Here is a 22,327-nt window from a genome sequence, read left to right on the forward strand (position 1 = left end):
TTTGTTTTCTTGATACTCTACTGCAGCCTACAGGCAAATGCCTGCAATTACAAGTTTGCTTTATGGCAATAAAGCATTGTTGTGTGACAATTGGCTTAGTGCTTCCTTTTTTCCTTATGGGTTGGCGGGTACTACAATGCAAACCTATGTAATTTCAGCATTGCCATGTTTGAAACATTTTAGGCTGCATGTATATGTTTTCACATATGCATATATATGTATTTTCTCTATGCTCCGGGATCCCGCGCGTGGGGGGGATTATTCATAGATTATGACTATTGATGAGTATCCCCTGGATGAGAACTGCCCTGCTGCAGTGGACAGCCTTTCAACTACAGACCACCACTGTCTGCCTGCAGTGGACAGCCTTTCAAGTACAGTCCACCACTTCCTGGCTGCAGTGGACAGCCTTTCAAGTACAGCCCACCACTGTCTACCTGCAGTAGACAGCCTTTCACTTACAGTCCATCACTGTGTGCCTGCAGTGGACAGCCTTTCATGTACAGTCCATCACTGCCTGCCTGCAGTGGACAGCCTTTCAAGTACAGCCCACCACTGTCTACCTGCAGTGGACAGCCTTTCATGTACAGTCCATCACTGCCTGCCTGCAGTGGACAGCCTTTCATGTACAGTCCACCACTTCCTGGCTGCAGTGGACAGCCTTTCAAGTAGAGCCCACCACTTCCTGGCTGCAGTGGACAGCCTTTCATGTACAGCCCATCACTGCCTGCCTACAGTGGACAGCTTTTCAAGTTTAGCCCAGCACTCAGATGCGCAACGCCCATAACACTAAAAGGGACATCAAAATAATGACCTAGCAACCCTAATCATAAGACTGGAAGTTTGTTGCAGGATTAGCACATTATTTCCTCCACCCTCGATCTCTGATTAATGCCATAATAGCAATAGTTTAACTTATATCTGAAACCCTACGCCACGGTCAATAACATGCTGAGTTACTTCAAGTGTCTGAGAATGCACAATGCATTCAGACAACTCACTCCTCATACTCGCCCTTCACTTTCACAATCACCCTGCACTCACAGCAATCATAATGCACTCACTGATCACCATGCACTCACACCATTCACTTGCTCACCCTGCACTCACAGTGATCACTCTGCACTCACAATGCACTTGTACTGTTCACCCTGTACCTCACCCTGCAGTCACAAGAGTACACTACTCACCCTGCACTCATGTGACACTCCACTCACCTGTGTCCCTCACTGCTCAATCTGCAATCTCATTCAAACAAGCCCATCACTAACCATGCATTCATTTGTTCCACTCTGCACTTACATTTGCACCCAAATCATATGATGACCTCACTCATCCTACAGTCACTCCTCTTACCCTACTCTCACACTGTCACATCGCTCACTGTGTACTCACATGGGCACTTCTTCCATCCACACAGCACAGAGGGTTAATGTGGCAGTTACAAAGAGCGTGTAACATGCAGATCACAAACCTGAGTGTGAGTAAACCAAGAGTAGCGCTATAAAAAAATGTAATGTTTATCAGAAAGGTGCTATAGAGAGACGAGGTGCATTGTTGGTGAGTGGTAGTGAGGGAATTCATGGAGAAGGAGGAAAGGGGGGGTGCGCCAAAAAAGACTGTTGCATCGTGTGCGACCAGTTCTAGGGCCAGCCCTGGCTGGGAGTGTTAGCCCCCCCCGGCCAAAGTTCGGGTCTAGTTGCGCCCCTGCCAGCACTGCCTACCTGCAGTGGACAGCCTTCCATGTACAGCCCACCACTGCTTCCCTGAAGTACAATAAAATGTGAATGCAGCCTTTACCGGGTATTACGCGGCCTTTTGTGCAAAACGTCCTCTGGCAGAACCGTTGCAAATAAAGGCTTACCTTGAGAACATAGAGTGCCCTAAATTAGCAATGAGCGATTCAGCTAATACTGGAGAAGAAAATTACGCTCGTAGAAATCGGAGAAGCCATTGGTCAGTTGAAAACTGGGAAAGTTCTGGGTCCGAATGGGTTACCACCTGAACGTTTTAGGCAAAATACAGCACTATTTAGCCCTCATCTGCTCAATCTGTTTTTAGAGGCCCAGACGGTGGGTAGTCTTCCCAAAGATCTGCAAACAGCCACAATTGTGGTCATACCTAAGAAAGATAGACCACCACAGAAATGTAGCTCATACCAACCCATCTCCCTTATTAACATAGAAATTAAAATATTAGCTAGAATATTAGCCAATAGGCTCCCCGGAGTAATATCCAGGCTCATTCACCAAGACCAGTCAGGCTTTATGCCAAAGAGATCTACACAAGACTCAACCTCCGAAGGCGGCATAACTGGCTGGAAGTAGCAAATACTAGAATAGACCCCCACCTCATCATGTCACTAGATGCTGAGAAAGCATTTGACACAGTCCACTGGCCCTTTCTCATGTCCGCCCTGGAGAAATTTGGAATTGGCCCTACATTTAGGCAATGGATAGCCATTCTCTATGAAAGACCTTTGGCCAGGACACGGGTCAATGGAGTAGTTTCATGGGAATTTCCAATAGAACATGGGACACGTCAGGGATGTCCTCTGTCCCCCTTCCTCTTCGCTCTGGTACTGAAGCCTCTTGCATGTATCATCCAAGCACATCCCAACATAGCAGGTTTCCGGGGGAGGCGAATCGAGTCTTTGGATGAGCGCATATCATTATAAGCTGACGACATTCTTCTGTATGTCACAAACCCCGAAGAGACGCTCCCGAGTATCATGGGTAGTTTTGAAGGCTATAGTGCACATGCAGGGTATAAAATCAACTGGGAGAAATCTCGTCTATATCGGTGGGTGAGGGTGGAGGGTCAGATAGACACGTTAGTCAACTCCAGATAGCACCTAATGGTATAAAATATCTTAGAATTTATGTCACCATAGATAAAGCCGAAGCTCTAAATTGCAATCTCTATAGAGTAATCAAAGAGTTTAGCACAGATGTAGAATAATGTACATTTTTGCCACTAACATTACAGGGCAGAGCGACTCTTTACAAAACGATAGTACTCCCAAAATGTTTATATATCATTCAAAACACATGCCAAACGGTACCAGAAGAGGCATTCATCAAAATTGATGACACACTGAGGACGTTCCTATGGGACGGGAGACCCTCCCCCGCCCAGGGTAGCACTTGTAACACTGCGGCGCAATCAATACAATGGAGGCATATCCCTACATATGCTAGGAGATCACCCCACATACACATTGGAACACATGCAATTTGACAAACGCCCACACACACACTACCTTTATGGTGGGAAGGGAACTGCACAACTTTTGATGGCCAAGCGTGGAAGAAAGCGGAAAGGCAAATGAAGTGGGACAACCGAGTTACAAGGGAAACCCCTCTTTGGGTAGGGGGACGACTTAAAGAATTCATGAAACTGACTGGATTTGGAGGATGGGATTTGCTGAGGATCTCACACATCAAAGACATATTAAACCGTACAGAACTTGTGACATTTTCCTCCCTCCAGACAGGGTATTACATGCACGAGACACAATACTTTAAATACCTGCAGCTAGCACATGCTTGGAGGGCACAGTGTATAGAACGAGATAATCTCCCCGAATAAGCCCCTTTAGATGGACGACTCTTGATGGGCGAAATTAAGGAAAATGCAGTTTCCTGGACGTACCGAACCATAATAAATAATAAACCGGACTCTCTAACGAAATTGAGAGTGAAATGGGAGGTACAACTAGGCGAGATTGATGACCTGGACTGGGAAACTGCGCTGATGCTCCCTCGGGAGGTGGCTATTAAGTCCCGTCTTAGACTGATTCAATTTAAATACCTGCATAGGATATATTAAGATAGAGCTCGACTGCACCTCATGCGGAGGGCTGACACACCCAACTACCTTGGATGCAACATGACCAATGGTACTTATTTCCATACGATATGGGAATGCCAACACATACAGAAATACTGGGCAACCCTACTGATGGAGTTAGAAGACATACTAGAGGATAAGATACCCCTGAACCCCAAGTTTGTTTTGCTGAGTATACATACAGAAGTTGATCTCTCCAAAAAAAAGTTGAAGCTACGCAACTTAGGACTAGTGGTGGCCAAACGGGATTTGGTATGCAAATGGGGAACAGCACAAAGCCCCTCAATGGATGAGTGGAGGAAGGGAATGGACTTGTATATGTCAGGGGAGAAAACGACGTATATAGCCCGTGGCTGTCCCAAAAAGTTACAGAAAATATGGAAACCCTAGATAAAACATTATGGTCTCCTGATAGAGGACTCGCAGTGAACGCCCGGGGCCGAGGGTGGCCGGAAGGGGAGGGGGGGGGGGGGGGTTGGGAGAGAGGGGCCTGAGAGACAAGGGAATTGAGTTACAATCTCTGAAGATGTATTTGTTAGTCATATATATTGCTGCCGTTGAACATCAATGTCATTGTAACAGTGAAAAAGATTTTGTTTTTTGAAATCTCCACTGTATCTGTACTCAAATCAAGAAAAATGCCTATAAAACATTTTTTATTATTTTTTAAATGTGAATGCAAAGGAACTTGATTAGTTAAGAATTAAATAAACCCAAGGACGTCTGGGTGAATAACATGAGAATGTCAACACATTAACCTAGCTACTTGCCTCCCAAGATTTATACTGCAAAGCACTGGCAAAATAGCACTAATTTGAAAGCAAACAGTTTATATGTGGACGTTTATGGAATAGTTGTGCCTATATGTCCTGAAAACGGGAGGTTGATAGGCCCTTGGGCACACAGACGACCACAAATACTACAATAAAAGTGTTGAACGGATTTCGTTCCAGCACTCGGTAAGCTGGTTATGTCATAGCCTGGATGATGATAATATTCCTTAAGACTAAACACTAGCGAAAACAAGCATTTGCAATGCAATAGGTCTCGCATTATAAAAGTGTGAGCAGTTGGCATTGCTAATAATAATGCAACACTAGCTATTGGCATTGTAAATGATAATGGCATTTATTTATGTGTTTGTTTTATAAAATAGATAAAAAAGGCATTGTCATGAACAATGCCAATAGCTTAAACTTTTGCAAATGCGAGACCTATTGCATTGCAAATGCTTTTTCTACTATGGTTTGTGTCAACCTGTTTCAGTCACTAGTTTGCGGTCAGTAGGTCTGCAGCTGGTGATGCCTGGCTGTGTTGGGATGTTCGCCAATGGTGGTGCATTTTCCTGCACCATTAGTGTTTGTGCAAAGATGACATGGTCTGGGCTAATGACCTCATAGTCCAGTCTATGGCAGCAATGGTCCTGGCAAGTGATAAGATAGTCACAGCCATTGATGTAATAGTCCAGGCAAGTGACATAATAGGGTTTCTGACAATATTATCTTGACCTGGCATTAATGGTCCGTCCTCCACAGACTGGTTTGGGATGCTGGTGATTTGAGCTCTCCAGTTGCCTGGGGAGGGCTGCTATTGTGTCACTGTTGGGTAAAATCTGAATTCTGGGGCAGAGTCTGACGCTGTGCTCCCCTGTTGAAGCCCCCTAAAGGTGGCCTTGAGCATAGACAGGCAGGGCCTGGGCCTGGTTTGATCCTACACCAACCCTTTACTGTACTCACAAGTGTTACACAGCGGTCAGTGGAGCCGGAGCCGCCGTCCAGGACTGCAGCTGCCCCTGCAGCAGGGGCATACCATCCATCACAAGGGAAGGGGGGTTTGTCACCACCTGGTACGGGGGATGCTTTCCCTCTGCAGGCATGTGAACAATGCAAAAACCAAAGGAAATGATGGACGGAGTGTTGAACATTGCAAGCACTCACCCCCAGTCAACTGATCTGGGTTTAATCCATCACCGTTCTTTAGCCCACTCTGCCACCCCAGTTCGGACATGGCCATATGCAAATCAGTCTGACCCTGTGCCTCATGGGAACAGTCCAGCCCGAACTGCCAAGCCATGTCTTCCCTGGACCGGAAACAAGCTTCCTAGGACCGGTTTCTGGCATTTCAGCCGTCTTCAGCCAGGCTTGCTTGAATCCAGTGGCAAAGTGAGCAAGGGACTCACGTCTGAGCATACCCTGCCAACTTATGGCGAACAAAGCAAAAACCAAAGGAAATGATGGACGGAGTGTTGAACATTGCAAGCACTCACCCCCAGTCAACTGATCTGGGTTTAATCCATCACCGTTCTTTAGCCCACTCTGCCACCCCAGTTCGGACATGGCCATATGCAAATCAGTCTGACCCTGTGCCTCATGGGAACAGTCCAGCCCGAACTGCCAAGCCATGTCTTCCCTGGACCGGAAACAAGCTTCCTAGGACCGGTTTCTGGCATTTCAGCCGTCTTCAGCCAGGCTTGCTTGAATCCAGTGGCAAAGTGAGCAAGGGACTCACGTCTGAGCATACCCTGCCAACTTATGGCGAACAAAGCAAAAACCAAAGGAAATGATGGACGGAGTGTTGAACATTGCAAGCACTCACCCCCAGTCAACTGATCTGGGTTTAATCCATCACCGTTCTTTAGCCCACTCTGCCACCCCAGTTCGGACATGGCCATATGCAAATCAGTCTGACCCTGTGCCTCATGGGAACAGTCCAGCCCGAACTGCCAAGCCATGTCTTCCCTGGACCGGAAACAAGCTTCCTAGGACCGGTTTCTGGCATTTCAGCCGTCTTCAGCCAGGCTTGCTTGAATCCAGTGGCAAAGTGAGCAAGGGACTCACGTCTGAGCATACCCTGCCAACTTATGGCGAACAAAGCAAAAACCAAAGGAAATGATGGACGGAGTGTTGAACATTGCAAGCACTCACCCCCAGTCAACTGATCTGGGTTTAATCCATCACCGTTCTTTAGCCCACTCTGCCACCCCAGTTCGGACATGGCCATATGCAAATCAGTCTGACCCTGTGCCTCATGGGAACAGTCCAGCCCGAACTGCCAAGCCATGTCTTCCCTGGACCGGAAACAAGCTTCCTAGGACCGGTTTCTGGCATTTCAGCCGTCTTCAGCCAGGCTTGCTTGAATCCAGTGGCAAAGTGAGCAAGGGACTCACGTCTGAGCATACCCTGCCAACTTATGGCGAACAAAGCAAAAACCAAAGGAAATGATGGACGGAGTGTTGAACATTGCAAGCACTCACCCCCAGTCAACTGATCTGGGTTTAATCCATCACCGTTCTTTAGCCCACTCTGCCACCCCAGTTCGGACATGGCCATATGCAAATCAGTCTGACCCTGTGCCTCATGGGAACAGTCCAGCCCGAACTCCCAAGCCATGTCTTCCCTGGACCGGAAACAAGCTTCCTAGGACCGGTTTCTGGCATTTCAGCCACTGGATTCAAGCAAGCCTGGCTGAAGACGGCTGAAATGCCAGAAACCGGTCCTAGGAAGCTTGTTTCCGGTCCAGGGAAGACATGGCTTGGCAGTTCGGGCTGGACTGTTCCCATGAGGCACAGGGTCAGACTGATTTGCATATGGCCATGTCTGAACTGGGGTGGCAGAGTGGGCTAAAGAACGGTGATGGATTAAACCCAGATCAGTTGACTGGGGGTGAGTGCTTGCAATGTTCAACACTCCGTCCATCATTTCCTTTGGTTTTTGCTTTGTTCGCCATAAGTTGGCAGGGTATGCTCAGACGTGAGTCCCTTGCTCACTTTGCCACTGGATTCAAGCAAGCCTGGCTGAAGACGGCTGAAATGCCAGAAACCGGTCCTAGGAAGCTTGTTTCCGGTCCAGGGAAGACATGGCTTGGCAGTTCGGGCTGGACTGTTCCCATGAGGCACAGGGTCAGACTGATTTGCATATGGCCATGTCTGAACTGGGGTGGCAGAGTGGGCTAAAGAACGGTGATGGATTAAACCCAGATCAGTTGACTGGGGGTGAGTGCTTGCAATGTTCAACACTCCGTCCATCATTTCCTTTGGTTTTTGCTTTGTTCGCCATAAGTTGGCAGGGTATGCTCAGACGTGAGTCCCTTGCTCACTTTGCCACTGGATTCAAGCAAGCCTGGCTGAAGACGGCTGAAATGCCAGAAACCGGTCCTAGGAAGCTTGTTTCCGGTCCAGGGAAGACATGGCTTGGCAGTTCGGGCTGGACTGTTCCCATGAGGCACAGGGTCAGACTGATTTGCATATGGCCATGTCTGAACTGGGGTGGCAGAGTGGGCTAAAGAACGGTGATGGATTAAACCCAGATCAGTTGACTGGGGGTGAGTGCTTGCAATGTTCAACACTCCGTCCATCATTTCCTTTGGTTTTGGCATGTGAACAATGCCAGCAATGCTCCTGTGCCGTTAATTACAGCATCCTTGCCACTAAAAGATGGTTAGTAATAACAGCGCCCCTTCCGAGACTATAATCCCTCCTGTAGTATTGAATCTATTGTCTATATCGCTTTCTGCCTTTCTGAAGAGGCAAGCGGTAATTTACTATAATACCATAAGTAACTATTTACATTTATACAATGATGTCAGTCCCCCATAGCATGTAAAGTGTGCTGACGTCTTATTGGACCAAGTATGTGCTACAGAAAAATAGAATAAATGACATTTATTGTTGAAAATATATAATTATTTTGTAGAGTACAGCAACTGGAAGCGGACGGGGGGTAGTGGGCGACAGGGAGCTTGAGGTGAGGGGTTGTGGGGACAGGGAAAACGCAAGTAAAGCTGATGTGTAGGAAGCAATGAATGAGGCAGACAGAAGGCAGCAACAGCTCGAGGGCTGGGACAGTTTTGTAGGATGCTTGGCGGGGGAGCGGAACTTGTTGTTGTTAGTGGGGGCTGGGGTGGTTGAAAGAGTGGCGCTCACATTTGGTTGCTGGGATTAACAAGCCCAGCGGAGCTTGGCGCGCGCGCTTGGCGGGGGAGCGGACCCTTTGAAGTGCTCCCAAAAGGATTGCATGGCTAGCACGCGCACAATCACGCGCATCGTGCCGCCATGCAATCCGCTTTTTGGGAGCACTTTTCAAACCCCACAATAGTCTCGCTTTGCGATCGCTTACGCGATAGCAAGGCGAAACCTAAAAACCATGCTTTTGTTTCTTTCCTAAAAATAGTAAGAACTCTCCAATTGCCGCACTGCCGAATACTTATTAGAAAGAAAGCCTATAGTACGTGAACGTTGAAATAAATAATGCCCAGAGGTTCTATTTTATTAAAAACCATGTTGAAAAAAATGTAATACAAACTGCTCCTGCTAAAAAGACTTTCTTTACAGCGGAGGCTAAAATGCCATGAGTTAGGGAAGTTATGCATTAAAATGTGCAACGTGTTCTGCGACAGTAAGTGTATACGAAGGAAGCTTAAATATACAGTAAACTATGCCGGCAGAGCGTATGTCTCCTCAACAATGAAAGTAACGCCACCCTGTTCTTCTGTGTAAATGTAGAAGATTGACTCCGCTAATTTGCTTATTGATAGCAGCAGCATACAAAAGCACGGGCAGCGAGCACGTTTCAAATAGATGTATTACTGTAGCTGCAAAGACAGCAAATCAGTGTTTAGTGTAAATATTTACTTTTGTTGGCACTTAAAAATAACCACTTTATAGGTACTTTAAATGTCCAGTGTGCGACAGCGCACTACTTCAGACGACAATAGGCCGGTCTTTGCTACAGTTTGATGTTATAATTATTAAAACGGTGTAAATGAAACAGAATCCCCTACGAGCATTACATAAACAGCCTCAAGATAACTAACTGTAACTGTTCAGAACGTTTCTATATTAGCACTGGTATGTTTTTTCGTTAATATCGTACTGAATTTCAGAGCACACTTAGTATTACAGCAATTTAGCATTTTGTGTGTGGCAAATACATGACTGCAAAAACAATTTAACCGAGGGAACAAGCATAAATACAGAGTAAGAACCAACTGCAGTTAGTGCCTATGTCACAGCAATGATAAACGTCACCCCACCCTGGTTTTCCGTTTAAATTTATGAGACTAGTGCTTTATAAACTGCGCACCACTGTACCAGCACTAGTGGCTTTGTAAATAGTTGTAAATTGCATAAGATAACATAAGCAACAACTACGAATTCATTGTGTATAATATGGAAAATACTTGTGTTGTTACGCGTTAGGGTGTGGCGTAAGGCTAAAGCTGCCGCCTTTGGCGCAGAGAAAGTAGGTTCGCGCCTGATTTGGGCTCAACATCATGTTATTGTGTAATGTAATCAAGCGCTTCAAGTTTGCACTAAAACGCTTCAAGTTTGGACTATAGCAAAAGAGAATAATGATTCTTTTTTTAACTTGGATCAAAAACAGTGTTGCAGAGTTAAGTTTTATATATTATTTGTCACCTTGAGGCTCAAAATGGAGAGCGCAAAAGGGACATGCCTCGGGACCTGCTTTTAAGGACTGCTGGTGCGAAGCCCCGGTCCAGACCCGGCCCACTTAAAGCACTAATCCTGTTTTCTTTATGTGATGTGCTTTAACTTATGATGCGGAATATAGATGAAAGAGAATATCTTTATTAGGCACTAAAGTGATATGCTGCCAAACAGAAGGAAACCGCATTTGTGGTTGCAAAATGTGTTTGGCATCAGAAACACAGCATGTTTGTGCCGAAGATTACGCAACACCTTAAAAATGTAACATTTTGTGGGTGGCTAACACGTAATTGCAGAAACAATTTACAGAGTGAACACGCATAAATACAGAGTAAAAACCAACTGCAGTTAGTGCGTATGTCACAGTAATAATGTTAAATGTGCTTGGTGTTCTGCGACAGTAAGTGTATAGGAAAGAACCGTAAATATACAGTAAACACCGACGGGAGAAATGTACACACAAAAAAAATCCCAAACACGGCAAAGGGAAGAGAAGTAATAAATGTAAAAGTCACACTGTAGTTCCTCAGATGTCGGGATGATTGAGGTTATTGTTAACAGATGCACTTCCCCAGAGCATATGGTGAGCACTTTGATGTCCTCAGTGGCCGCACGGCTCACTGAGGACATCAAAGGGGCTGCGAAGTGATCAGTCAGTGCTTTTCAGGCTGCCAAATGGTGCGCGCGCCCAGCGCACATGCACTGTATTTGGAGGCCTGAAAAGCACTATTTGCACTTCCAGATCCCCCTTTTACAAAAGCTCTCGCGAGAGCAGCGCTAAAGCGCTGTCTCAGGCGAGACCTAAAAATAGCTGATAGCCACGAGTATTTTTTTTAAGGAAATGGCTGACGTAACAAGCCTTAAGATGAAGCTTTGAGTAACGTCCTTTTTTGCATGTTTTAGGACGGACAGAAAGGCAAAACCTTATATCCCCAAAATACAGAAAGAAAATGTTGAGACGCCTCATTGTGATCATATCTATGAGAGAAATATGGAACACAATCGGTGTGCAAGCCTAAAATTAGCAGTGTATCCCTCAGTGCAATCGACCCCTTTTTGCTGCGACGGGGAAATGCGCTTGTTTATTATGGGCACAAGAGACGGCACACGGGTTTTTATTCGGTGAATAAACAGCCACACAATTTAGATTTTATAACAGGGCAGTGGGTGAGCGGGGACATTTTTTTTGTTTCAATTGGGAGTGTGTTTATCATCAGTCTGAAGAGCAATACCCCAACCCCCACCGCCAGGCATGGTGGGTGGGTCCACTCCCCCTCTTTAGTTGCCATGTGAGTTCTTAGGAAAATATGGCGATGTTCGGCAACATCAAAACGTAGCAAGAAAAAAAGCACGTTTGAGGGAGCAGTGGTAGGGCTGATAGAAGAGGAGGATTGGGAAGACTTTGTTTTAGTCACATCCTGAATTACTCATCGAGCTCATTACTATAAAGCGGGCAGATTTTAAACTGGGTGCTCGACTAAAACAGAAACAGCCTCTTTTATTAGCACAGATCCTGTGCTACGGATACTCACACGGATCACTGTAACATGGATTGCCACCAGTGAAAATTTACGTTTTTTGAGTCTGAATCACCCTATGATTCACCTTCAACCCTATCTGTGAGTCACTAAAAAGGAAGTCACGTGACTATAGCCAGTGAAAGAGAAAAGAATTATGTTCTTTCCTTTCTCGAAGAAGAAAAAAATCCTTTTCCACAGTAGAAACAAAGGCTCGGTATTAGTTGTCCGGGGCCATTCAATGGTAGGGCCGTCATGCCAAAAAGCGATAATTGGCGGAGGTTTATCTTAGTGGGACCCCACTGGCCTCCTGAAAGCACCAACATGTATTTTTCTTAAATCACACAAACCGATCTACCTCTCCTTCCTAACAAAGATGTCCTCGGCACTTTAAAAAAACAACAGTCTGTTTATACCCACAGAATTACCGGGGCATCGTCCAGCATTTTGAGAAAAAAATAAAATAAACAGCGTTGGAAAAGAAAAGCGCGACAGCAATGAGGGGCAAGCTGCCCCGGTAATCGCGATCGCGATCACATCAAAGCGGCCGTGCGGCCCGCGAAAGTGAAAGCAAACGAGTGCTTTCAGGCCTCCAAATGGTGCGCGTGCCCGGCCGACGCACATGCACTGTATTTGGAGGCCTGAAAAGCCACTGTTTGCACTTCCAAAACTCGCTTACTATAAGTCTCGCCAGAGCAGCGCTAAAGCGCTGTCTCAGCGAGACCTAAAAATACCTTCTGTTTTTAAGCAAGAGCCTTGAAGACAGTGTTTCTACACAGGGCTTTAAGTGGGATGAAAAAACTGGGGGGTCTCTCAAAGGGGCGTGGATAATGTAATTAAGGGCGTGGCTTAAAACACTGAAGCTAAAAATCTGTATTTAGCATAGTGTGCCGCCCGATTTATTTTGCTGCATCTGTCATTGCACCCAGATATATGATACGGCAAGTAATATCATACCTACAACAAACCAGGACTATTGTCTTTGTCAAAGGTTGTTAGTTGCATAAGATAAATAAGCAGCAACTATGGCTTGTACGTAATATTGAAAAAGCTTCCAATTGACAACGTTGCTGCTCCTGAGTTTCAAAAAGAGAAGGGAAATCCAGAGAGAAAAGGTCTCTCTTTACAGGATTTCCCTTCCTCTACAACGCTCACCTGGCGAGGACTAGCCGTAACTTCTCCACTGGTGAGAAGTGAGTAGTGTGAGCATGCGGACATCCATGTGCATGCACTCACTGCCGTCCGGAAAAAACACGGACCGCCTTTGCCGGGGCACAAAACAGAGCCCAGTAGAGACCAGTTTCGAGGCCCCCTTTAAAATAGTGGCGGTGCTCAGCACCGGGGAGACCCGGCCCACTTAAAGCCCTGACTCTACAGAATAAGCGGCATCTCCAAACAAGATTAAAACATCCATTTTGATAAACGCCAATAAAAGATTACATGGAGAAGCTCCCCAGTCCCCAAAACGCGGGAATGAACACAGGGGTTAATAATATTGATAATATTGGTAACGAGAGAGAGAGGGAGGTAAAGTCAGCCTACATATTAGCCCAGCGAGTCAGCTGGCCTCTGTGAGAATAAACCATCGTTCAAACCTAGCTTGGGACAACTCACACTATCCACCCTATGTGACTGAATGATCGAGCACCAGTAAAATGTATAGTGTGGGGCTGTGACGTTTAACCTGGGAGACCCTCGCCGTGGAGCCCCCGCTCGCTGTCATCATGGACCGCGCTCGGTGGCCTCAGCCGGGCGGAACTAAAACATCGAAAGGGATGAACGCACCCTTGGTTATTGATTGCAACGCCGGGAAATGGAAATGACTTCGTATGCCAATGGCTGAGAGGGGAGTTAAGAGAGCAGAGCCGATTACGCACTGCAGCAGACAGGAGACACGAGACACGAGTTCTAACACAATTCTAGCTTGTAATGCTTACTTCCACTGAGGTCAGGTCTCAGGGTAGATCTCCCCTGAACACCAGCTTCTCTCCCCCAAAGGAGCAACGCAAAGAGAACTAGGACACGTGAGCTCTGGAAAGAAACCACATAGGGAGGGAACTACTCATGCTCAAACGTCTTCAAGATTGAGACCAGTCGCAGATACAGAGGCTAATCTTGGTAGGGTGCGTGGCACGAGGCTGCCCCCCCATTGTTATCCCCGCCAGTCACTTCAGCACTGCCTAGAAGGGCTTTAAGTGGGGCGGGTCCCTGGTTTCCAGTTGTGACCTAAGAGAGTCTGCAGTAGAGTAAGAAACGCTGCCTTAAAAAATAACTTTGATTCGGGTCTCTCGAGTCCTATATCCACGTCTTTAACATTAACAGCTAAACTTATAACGGATTTCACAACAATGACTGTACAAAAAGGGCATCCATGTCAGCGATGCAGTCTGTTTATATTTCACGTCGTACTTCATCTGAATGCCCTAAGAGTATTTGCTTTTTTCAGATGATTTTTCTATTTATTTTTTTCATGCAACGTGCCTCTTGTATATTGAAACCAAGATGCCTATAGGTATCTGGGTGACCTCAGGTTGTGGGTGGGAGATTGTGACGAGGCATGATTGAGAACTCGGGAGCTGTGGGTAAAGGCAGCATAAGTTTCCCACAGTGCCTTTCATTGGATCATATGACGTGCACATCCAGTCCTTGGCCTCTCTGCAGGGCACACAGAGCGGTTGTCAGATATATGCCATTTGTAATGGTGTTTCCACGTTTATGGGAAAGTGTGTGAAGGAGGTACACAGCTGTCCAAATATTGACAGCGCCAAAGGTAAGAAAATGCAGTGCTTATAAGTGAGCAGGTGGGTTGTGTGTGCTAGGTGTGCTGAAGTGGAGGAGATAAACGGGAGTATGTGCAGAAGGAGAGTGAAAAGGTACTGCTGAAGAGCCAAGAGATGGCAAGGGAAAGATGCAGATCAGGCCTCGCAAAATCATAACAATATTACTAGACCTGCAGGTCTAATAAATTAAATAATCTACTTGATCTTACTGTAATGTACTTGACCCACAAATAATTTATATTTTTTGTTGCAAAGCCACCTTTTTCTTCATTATCACACACGAGAGCACCTTCCAATATGTGAGTTCAGCATTCCTGCTGTACAAAAAAAGCAATTTGGTTTGATTTAAAAGACTAAATGTTTGCTCCATGCATAATAAGAATCTAGCCTATCATGTAGGGTACACATGACCTCCGACTTGCCTCTTAGTTCACTAATAGCATTGACATCATGGGCATGAGCAGGAATGTTTCTCAGTTAATCTTTAAAAACGTACTTTTATTAAATATAATACCTAACCATGAGGTGGTAGTCCACTGTCATTTACAGACAGCACATTTCCATTGAAATGGCCTAAACAATTCTTACTAACATGCAGTTTTACTTACAAAACAATATAGTGTATAAACATTCTGTGGGAATTGGGTTTCAGCAAACATATTTATCAGTTGCACAACACCAAGTAAAGTGTTCTGATTTGTTTTCATCCTATTAAAAACAATTGTCACAGAATTTCAAAACAAGGGCTTCTATAACTACTGAACTGTATTTGAAATGTTTGTACAGCTCACTTTCTAGCTGTGTTAGAATAAAACATGACATCCTACAGCCTTTAATTTCACACTTTTTGCACAGCACTTTTGTCAGACAATTCACTTCACAAAATCCTCAAACTTTGCAGCCAGAGAAAGAAAAGTAATTGTAGATATAAACCACTTTTGACCTATGTCTCTGAACACAGAATAAATGTGACAAGATAAAAAGAAGATTTAAGGGCATCTTTAATGTTTCTTCACTTTGTAGAGAACAGAACACCTGTTGTTTGTCAGCTCACCAGAAGAGGCAAGTAGGCCCTAAATTTTACTCGCCCTGATAAAATCCGACTCAGGGAGTGGGCAAGTAGATTTGTCAACGCCTGCAGATAAAGGATATTCAGGAAGATGTGGGAAGGAAAAGCAGGGCCAGACTGGCCGTACCGGGCACCACCACGGTGCGCCGCACGGGTGGGGGCCGGTTTCGGGCCCTTGGGCTGCGTTTTTATTACAGGGCCGTGGGACAAAATCCGGCCCTGACAAAGAGCTCGGCGGCACCCCCAAGCTGGGGGGAGGGGGGGGGGGGGGGAGGTACGGGAACCGGCCGAGCACTTTGCCAGGGCCGGTTTTGGTTCCCAGTCCAGCCCTGAGGAAAAGGGTTCAATATTTACCAGAGTGAGAGACTGCACAGTAAAGTGGTTTGAGGGGGAGAACAGGCATGTTTGAGACACTCCAAAGGCCACTACCGCTTCCTCAGACCTTCATAATGTCTAATTCACAGTCTCATATTTTCAGAACTGAAACATTTGCAGTTCTAATTATTCATTTATTTGGTACCGCTAACAAGCATTGTCAAAGCATATAGATCTGGCTTTAGGCAGACTCCTATTATTGTGTTATATGTCTTGAAGGAACAACAGAAAACTACAGAGGTACCTAAATACTGGTCAGGTCAGTTCACATGATGTGTGAGACCTAGAATATTACTTTGCATGTTTTAAGCCGTCCTTAATTACATAGGCCACACCTCTTGGATAGGATTCCTAGTTCTGCTTCTTTGGCCAAGCCCCTCCCCCCCTTTCCTCCAAACTAGCCTTTTGCATGTAACCTAAAGCACTGCTCCAAAGAGTGACCGAGGGCTTACCTGACCAGGCCTCCATGTTGCTGCATGTAGATGCTTTCCTTGCCCTCACCCGCACAGATCTCCGATGCAGAGGTATCCACAGTGCATAGAACCAGACGCAAGTCCGAGGAGGTTGACGGCACCGGATCCACACCATAAATGTACACACAACCTCTCCTGACGTCCTCCCGCAGCCAGTCTCTCTCGCGGGAACCAAAGCAAGTTCTTCTGTTCAGACAGGTCCTGCTGCCAGCACGCTTCATGTTCCTCTGAAAAATAAACAAAAAAGCACTGTGAGGCATTGCAACAGCCACTGTTACTGCCCAGACTCAAACAGAGACATTAAATGCACGCACGTCTGTCACATATGAAGAGAGCGCGGGTGACTTGTACAGTGAAGGCATACAGTGCTACAGACTGCCATTCAGAAGAATTTAGGACCATTAGAGTGCATTCAAGTAACACATTTCTGGTTTACGTAGAAGTTAGTTATTTTTATTAGTTTCAAGGTCATTCCACGCACATATAGGGACCACGCACCCCAGGAGCTATCTTACCTACAAAGGACAGGACTGACATTCCTGCCAAACCGAAGCAAAGAGACTCAAAGTTCCAGCCACCTCACGTAAGGAAGGCATGCTTCCCACACCACATATATAGCAATGGTCACCACTCAACATAACACCTAACATGTATTTGTAAAGCGCACATTCACCCAGAAGGGTATCTTGACGCTGAATAACAGATGTTTATCACTACCCAACTCAATGGTACTCATTTTGTCAACCTCAGAAGAATGAAAGGCTGAGTGGACCCGCCGGGATTTGAACCTCTGACCATGAGGTCAAACACAGGCCCCTACAGTAGACGCATTAGTCCACTAAGCCACCAGACGAGGCTTTTGTGTCAGTGCCCACTCTTGGGCCCAGCGCTGTGCACAAACAGCAGTGCCTACAGTAAACACCGCCAGAGTACCACCAACCTGGCATCTAAGGAAGATAGAGCCTACGGAAGACTGCAGATATTTTCCTCGTATGAATCTCAGAGTGCCACCAACCACGCATCTAAGGAAGATACAGCCTACAGAAGACTACAGATTTTTTGCTCGTATGAATCTCAGAGTGCCACCAACCACGCATCTAAGGAAGATACAGCCTACAGAAGACTACAGATTTTTTGCTCGTATGAATCTCAGAGTGCCACCAACCACGCATCTAAGGAAGATACAGCCTACAGAAGACTACAGATTTTTTGCTCGTATGAATCTCAGAGTGCCACCAACCACGCATCTAAGGAAGATAGAGCCTACAGAAGACTGCAGGTTTTTTGCTCATACAAATCTCATTTACCAACTTTCAGTTTTGCAGATCATATTGCAGTGATCTCTTGGTTTTCAACAGTTGTTTTGTTCACAATTTTGCACACATGGGTTAATGCCATGCGTTTGTGCAGCTGTAACCCTGGGCATTGTTTTAGAAACGTGATTGTTTATTCCTCGTCCAGTACTTCGAGGATGGCAAGGTGGTTTCCAGATTCTGAGCAACTCAGGAGAAAAGAGTACAAACAAGGCTGTAGTCAAAGAAAGTATGGTTCATCGTCTCCAAAACTAGAATGGTGGTCTGTGGTTTTAATGACACTACAAATGTGAGTTTCCGGTCATGTTCACTGTATGCCTCAGCATTTGCCCAAACTAATGTGGCTGTACTGTCTCCAATAAAAGACGACGCCCAGTCTTTAGGCATGTCATATACTGCGGCCAAGCTATGGAGAAATCTCAAAATCGTGGTTAGAACTCAAAACTTTGCATGACCAAAGCTTCTAGAAGCAGGGTTCTTAGCATTTACCAACAAAATGTGCACACTTCGGAAATGTGGAAATGAGAATGAACGATGATCTATGGTTTGGAAAGGGTGGCAGGCGTACGTACTTGGTGGTAGAAGTTTTAAGTTCGGTAAAATTCAAGTAACAAGATGAACTGAAAGGAAAGCAAGTGATATTCACGCAACACTGCAAAGCAAAATAAAAATCTTCACTAACTGCTACATATAACTCTAGATTCTGAGAAACAGGAATGTGTCACTAGCTGTCATTGTCATTATTGGTGGTAGGTACATGTTAGTCTAGGGCCACATACTATAAAACTCTTGATCAAATTAAATCAGCAATATTTCAAAGACGGATGGACTTGCACAGTGGGTACCACAAACTCAAAAAAGATGCGATCATATAGTTATAGTATCATGGTGATATCACAATCCACACTCCAGCAAAAGTGGCCTGACACAGACTGCAAGTGAATGAGCCAGAACGCTCACATTGGGTGCGTGGACAGTAAGTCAAGGACTTTTATCACAGACATTCTGTCCAATAAAAGGACAAAATATCTGGCTATTAGTCTGGGCGATATCACATGGAAATACAGAGTAAAAAAATAGAGGTGTGAACACTGACAATATTGTCAACACTTTTGACTTTTTATTGTAGAAAATACCGAAAGTACTGAAAGAATCAACCAAGGGTCGCAGTGTGGTTATCTCAAAATGTTTATTTTAATATTTTGGTGGAATTTATTTTTTACACATGTCCACCTTTACCTGTGCAGGCGTTCGTCCACATTAATTTCCGTATGAAAGGAGTACAGGGTAAGTAATGAACCTACCCTTCAAGTACTAGGTGTCCATCCCCAGTACAAGTACCTGGCAGCGGCTTCACCACCTGCCTTGGACATTGTGGAAAATCCAGATCTCACACAATTTCAGTCTTCAGGCCTTGACTGAGATATTACCAGCTTCAATGCCAATAGGACAATTGTGATGTTTAGTCAACGCAGTCCCTACAAACATGTTTCTGAACCGCGATTGTATCTCTCTGCGTTTTAACTCATTATTTTCAGGTTTTACCATTTAATGATTGCTCAGCAACATTAAATGTTATTTCTTTTTAATTATAGCCTGCGGAAAAGAGATCTGTTGAAACTGTAAACTTGAAAAGAGTAGGCAAACGTGCATTTAAAACTAACAAAGCACCCACAACTATTCCAGGTCTTGAACCACAGTCTGCCATTAAGAAGGTCTCACAGGACCACTAAAAGTACACAAATGTGTTGAGGTTTAAGTGTGTTTATATTAATTAGGTTCAGGGTCATTCCACACACATATGGGCACCACGCACCCTAGGAGCTGTGTTACCTCCAAAGGAGAGAACTGACGTCACGACTCTCAAACCGAAGCAAAGGGCTGCCTGCGGTCTTCTGGATGAGTCATGTCAGGTAATGTGCTCGAAGAGAGGGGACAGAGGGTAAGAGGAATACTGAAAGCTACTAGAATTACCAAAGGGGTAACGTATAAGTGAAATATTAAACGTTGCAGAACAGGCACCCGATTATGGACCGTGAGACAATCTGAACATTTACAGCATTCCTCATAACCAGACGCAAGTGCTCAAACAGATATAACATCATCCATAACAGTATTCACTTTTTTCAACCACCAAGCTGGAGTTACAGCTAAAGCCACTTTTTACAAACAGATGCAGCTGGTTTGCCCAGACTCCAACCACAGCTACTACTAGATAAATGGGGACCGTGGAAGCTCAAATGTAGAAAGCAGACAAACTAGAGACTCCTCCCCTGACAGGATCTGTGCTCACCTGTTTTTTCAGGGAGTGGATAAAAGTCCACAAAGGTTGCGAAAGTCCGACATGCTGCATCAGCACAACTCTCAGCATCCATGGCCGTAACTTTCATGTCTTCGGCACCCTCATAAGTAAGCACTAACTATTAACAACACTTACCACGCTATCAACGCGTAAAGAAGACACAATGGACGCCAAACGTTTCCTTCAGCCCTCCCCCTGCTATATTGCTACACTTCAAGTTGGAAAAAGACTGGACCACCATGTCTAATTTTAGTGGTTTTTATATTCAGGTGCCAGAGTGCAACAGTGGGTGGGCAATCCTCAAATTTCACAAACTAGTATTGTGACGGGCAGACACAAATGACTTCTGCGATTAAAAAAAACGTTGGGACACTTCAATGGAAGGCAACAATGCACCTTTGCGTTTCTTTAGGGAGCAAGTGAACGTTCCCTTGGGTAGCTAACACCCAATCACTTTCAATGCTACAATATTGCTACTTAGTCACTTAATCAGTTCTGTATGTAGCATTTCGCCTGCACTTTCTAGAATGTTATACCTACAGCAATACTTGTAGGCACTAAACAAAGACCGAATTGTTGATTGGTGCTCCTGGTGTCTCAGTTTATGTGTTAATTATGATTCTGGGTAATGGCATTCGTAGGATGCCAACAATAGAGGAGACATTACAACAACAACAACAAAAATATAACCCCCGCTCTTTGATACTTGAATCAACATTATAGGGCTGAAACATGTCGACCTTAGTACAACTGTGAGGCGTTATTATAAGTACCAATTTTCTCCCAATCCTTTGGAATTTGACCCAGCATGTGTTACGAATTTGTAATATTCATTAATAGCACTGATTCTGATTTAACCTTTTTCAGTGCAGTTTTAAACAGTTTTATTAAGGGCCCTCCATTTGATCCACCTTACTCTTACCAAATTAAGACACTAAAAAGACTCCAAGAGCTTTGAGAGGCGCTTGCCTAGCACAATGATGGTGCTGGGGAAGGAGCAGATCCGATGATGAAGTATGTCACCTCATGGGAAGGGGTCTTATCATTTTTTGAGTAGATTATTTGCTCTTGGCAACATCCTATGAACAATATGAGGGATCATTGACCAATGTATCGTTATCTGGAATAATAATTAACACATATACTGAGACACCAGGAATACTAGTCAATACTCCTTGGTTTAGAGCCGATCAATCTTTTCGTACACAGAATACTGTAATTGGAAAGGAAGGTGGCACTGAGTTAGGCACTCTAAAATTCTCTCACCCCCTCATGTTGTTCTGTACTTTGTGGAGTCAATCACGCAATGGAATTTCACGGATGTAGGCAGCCATGCATATGATTTTCCTTTAAGGAGTCAGCCACACCAATGGATTTTATTTCGGTAACCAACCATACAATTAGCATATGGCAATAAAAACAGTCCTTTCCTTGAGTACCAAGCCGTACAAATGGTCTGTGCCTTCATATCATATATAGTTTTGTGGTTTTTCATAGTGTGGACCAATTCAGTATGGGCGTAACATCACTGTAAAATTAGCAGATACAAACAACAACAATGGAATACAATGCTATAATACACCACTGCACAAAGCTACAAACTACTTTTTTGCAACACAATACTATAATACACTATTACATGATAATTGAAACTACTTCTGTACGCCCAATAAAATGATTTTGAAATAGTAACCATATGATGAAAAATAACCTTGAACTCAATATATTATATATAGATAACCTTATAGATTTTTGTTGGGTCTAACTTTACCTATTGCTTTAGGAAAACCATAAGAGTTGAATTAAGGCTCTCCTAGCTTGATAGGAGGTCATTATTAAAGCAATTGGGAAGGACCCTTGCATTGCCAGAAAGCATTTACTTCTCTTGAGAAGTCCCCCATGCAAACAGAAATTCTCTTGAGAAGTTACGCATAAAGATAGAATTCCCTTGTGCAGCCAACAATTTAAATGGACTCCGTCTCATAAGACAACAATGTAACATCATTGATGTAAGACAGTGATAAAGCGAAAAGATCAGGAAAAGGAAAATGGGAACGATTCAGAGGTGGAGGAAATGGATGAGAAAGGAAAGACGAAGGGAGCAAAAAATGCAAGAGATGTCACAACAGGAAAAAAAAAATGGGAACTCAGAAGCAGACCCAGTGGGTAAATTATTATCAGAAGAAAGGTGAAGCATATAA

At 44.7% G+C, this 22,327-nt stretch overlaps 1 protein-coding gene across 1 annotated transcript in view; it reads right to left on the reverse strand.

Annotated features, from left to right (window-relative positions):
- Window positions 1–22,327, reverse strand: part of PHLPP2 (PH domain and leucine rich repeat protein phosphatase 2) — a 717,402-nt gene that overhangs the window by 680,913 nt on the left and 14,162 nt on the right. The window contains exon 2 of the mRNA XM_085638614.1: window positions 16,491–16,738. Within this exon, the coding sequence (XP_085494740.1) occupies window positions 16,491–16,738 (248 nt within the window). The remainder of the gene's footprint in view (window positions 1–16,490; window positions 16,739–22,327) is intronic.

The sequence above is a fragment of the Triturus cristatus genome, chromosome 12 (assembly GCF_964204655.1).
Source record: "Triturus cristatus chromosome 12, aTriCri1.1, whole genome shotgun sequence".
Classification (NCBI taxonomy): domain Eukaryota; kingdom Metazoa; phylum Chordata; class Amphibia; order Caudata; family Salamandridae; genus Triturus; species Triturus cristatus.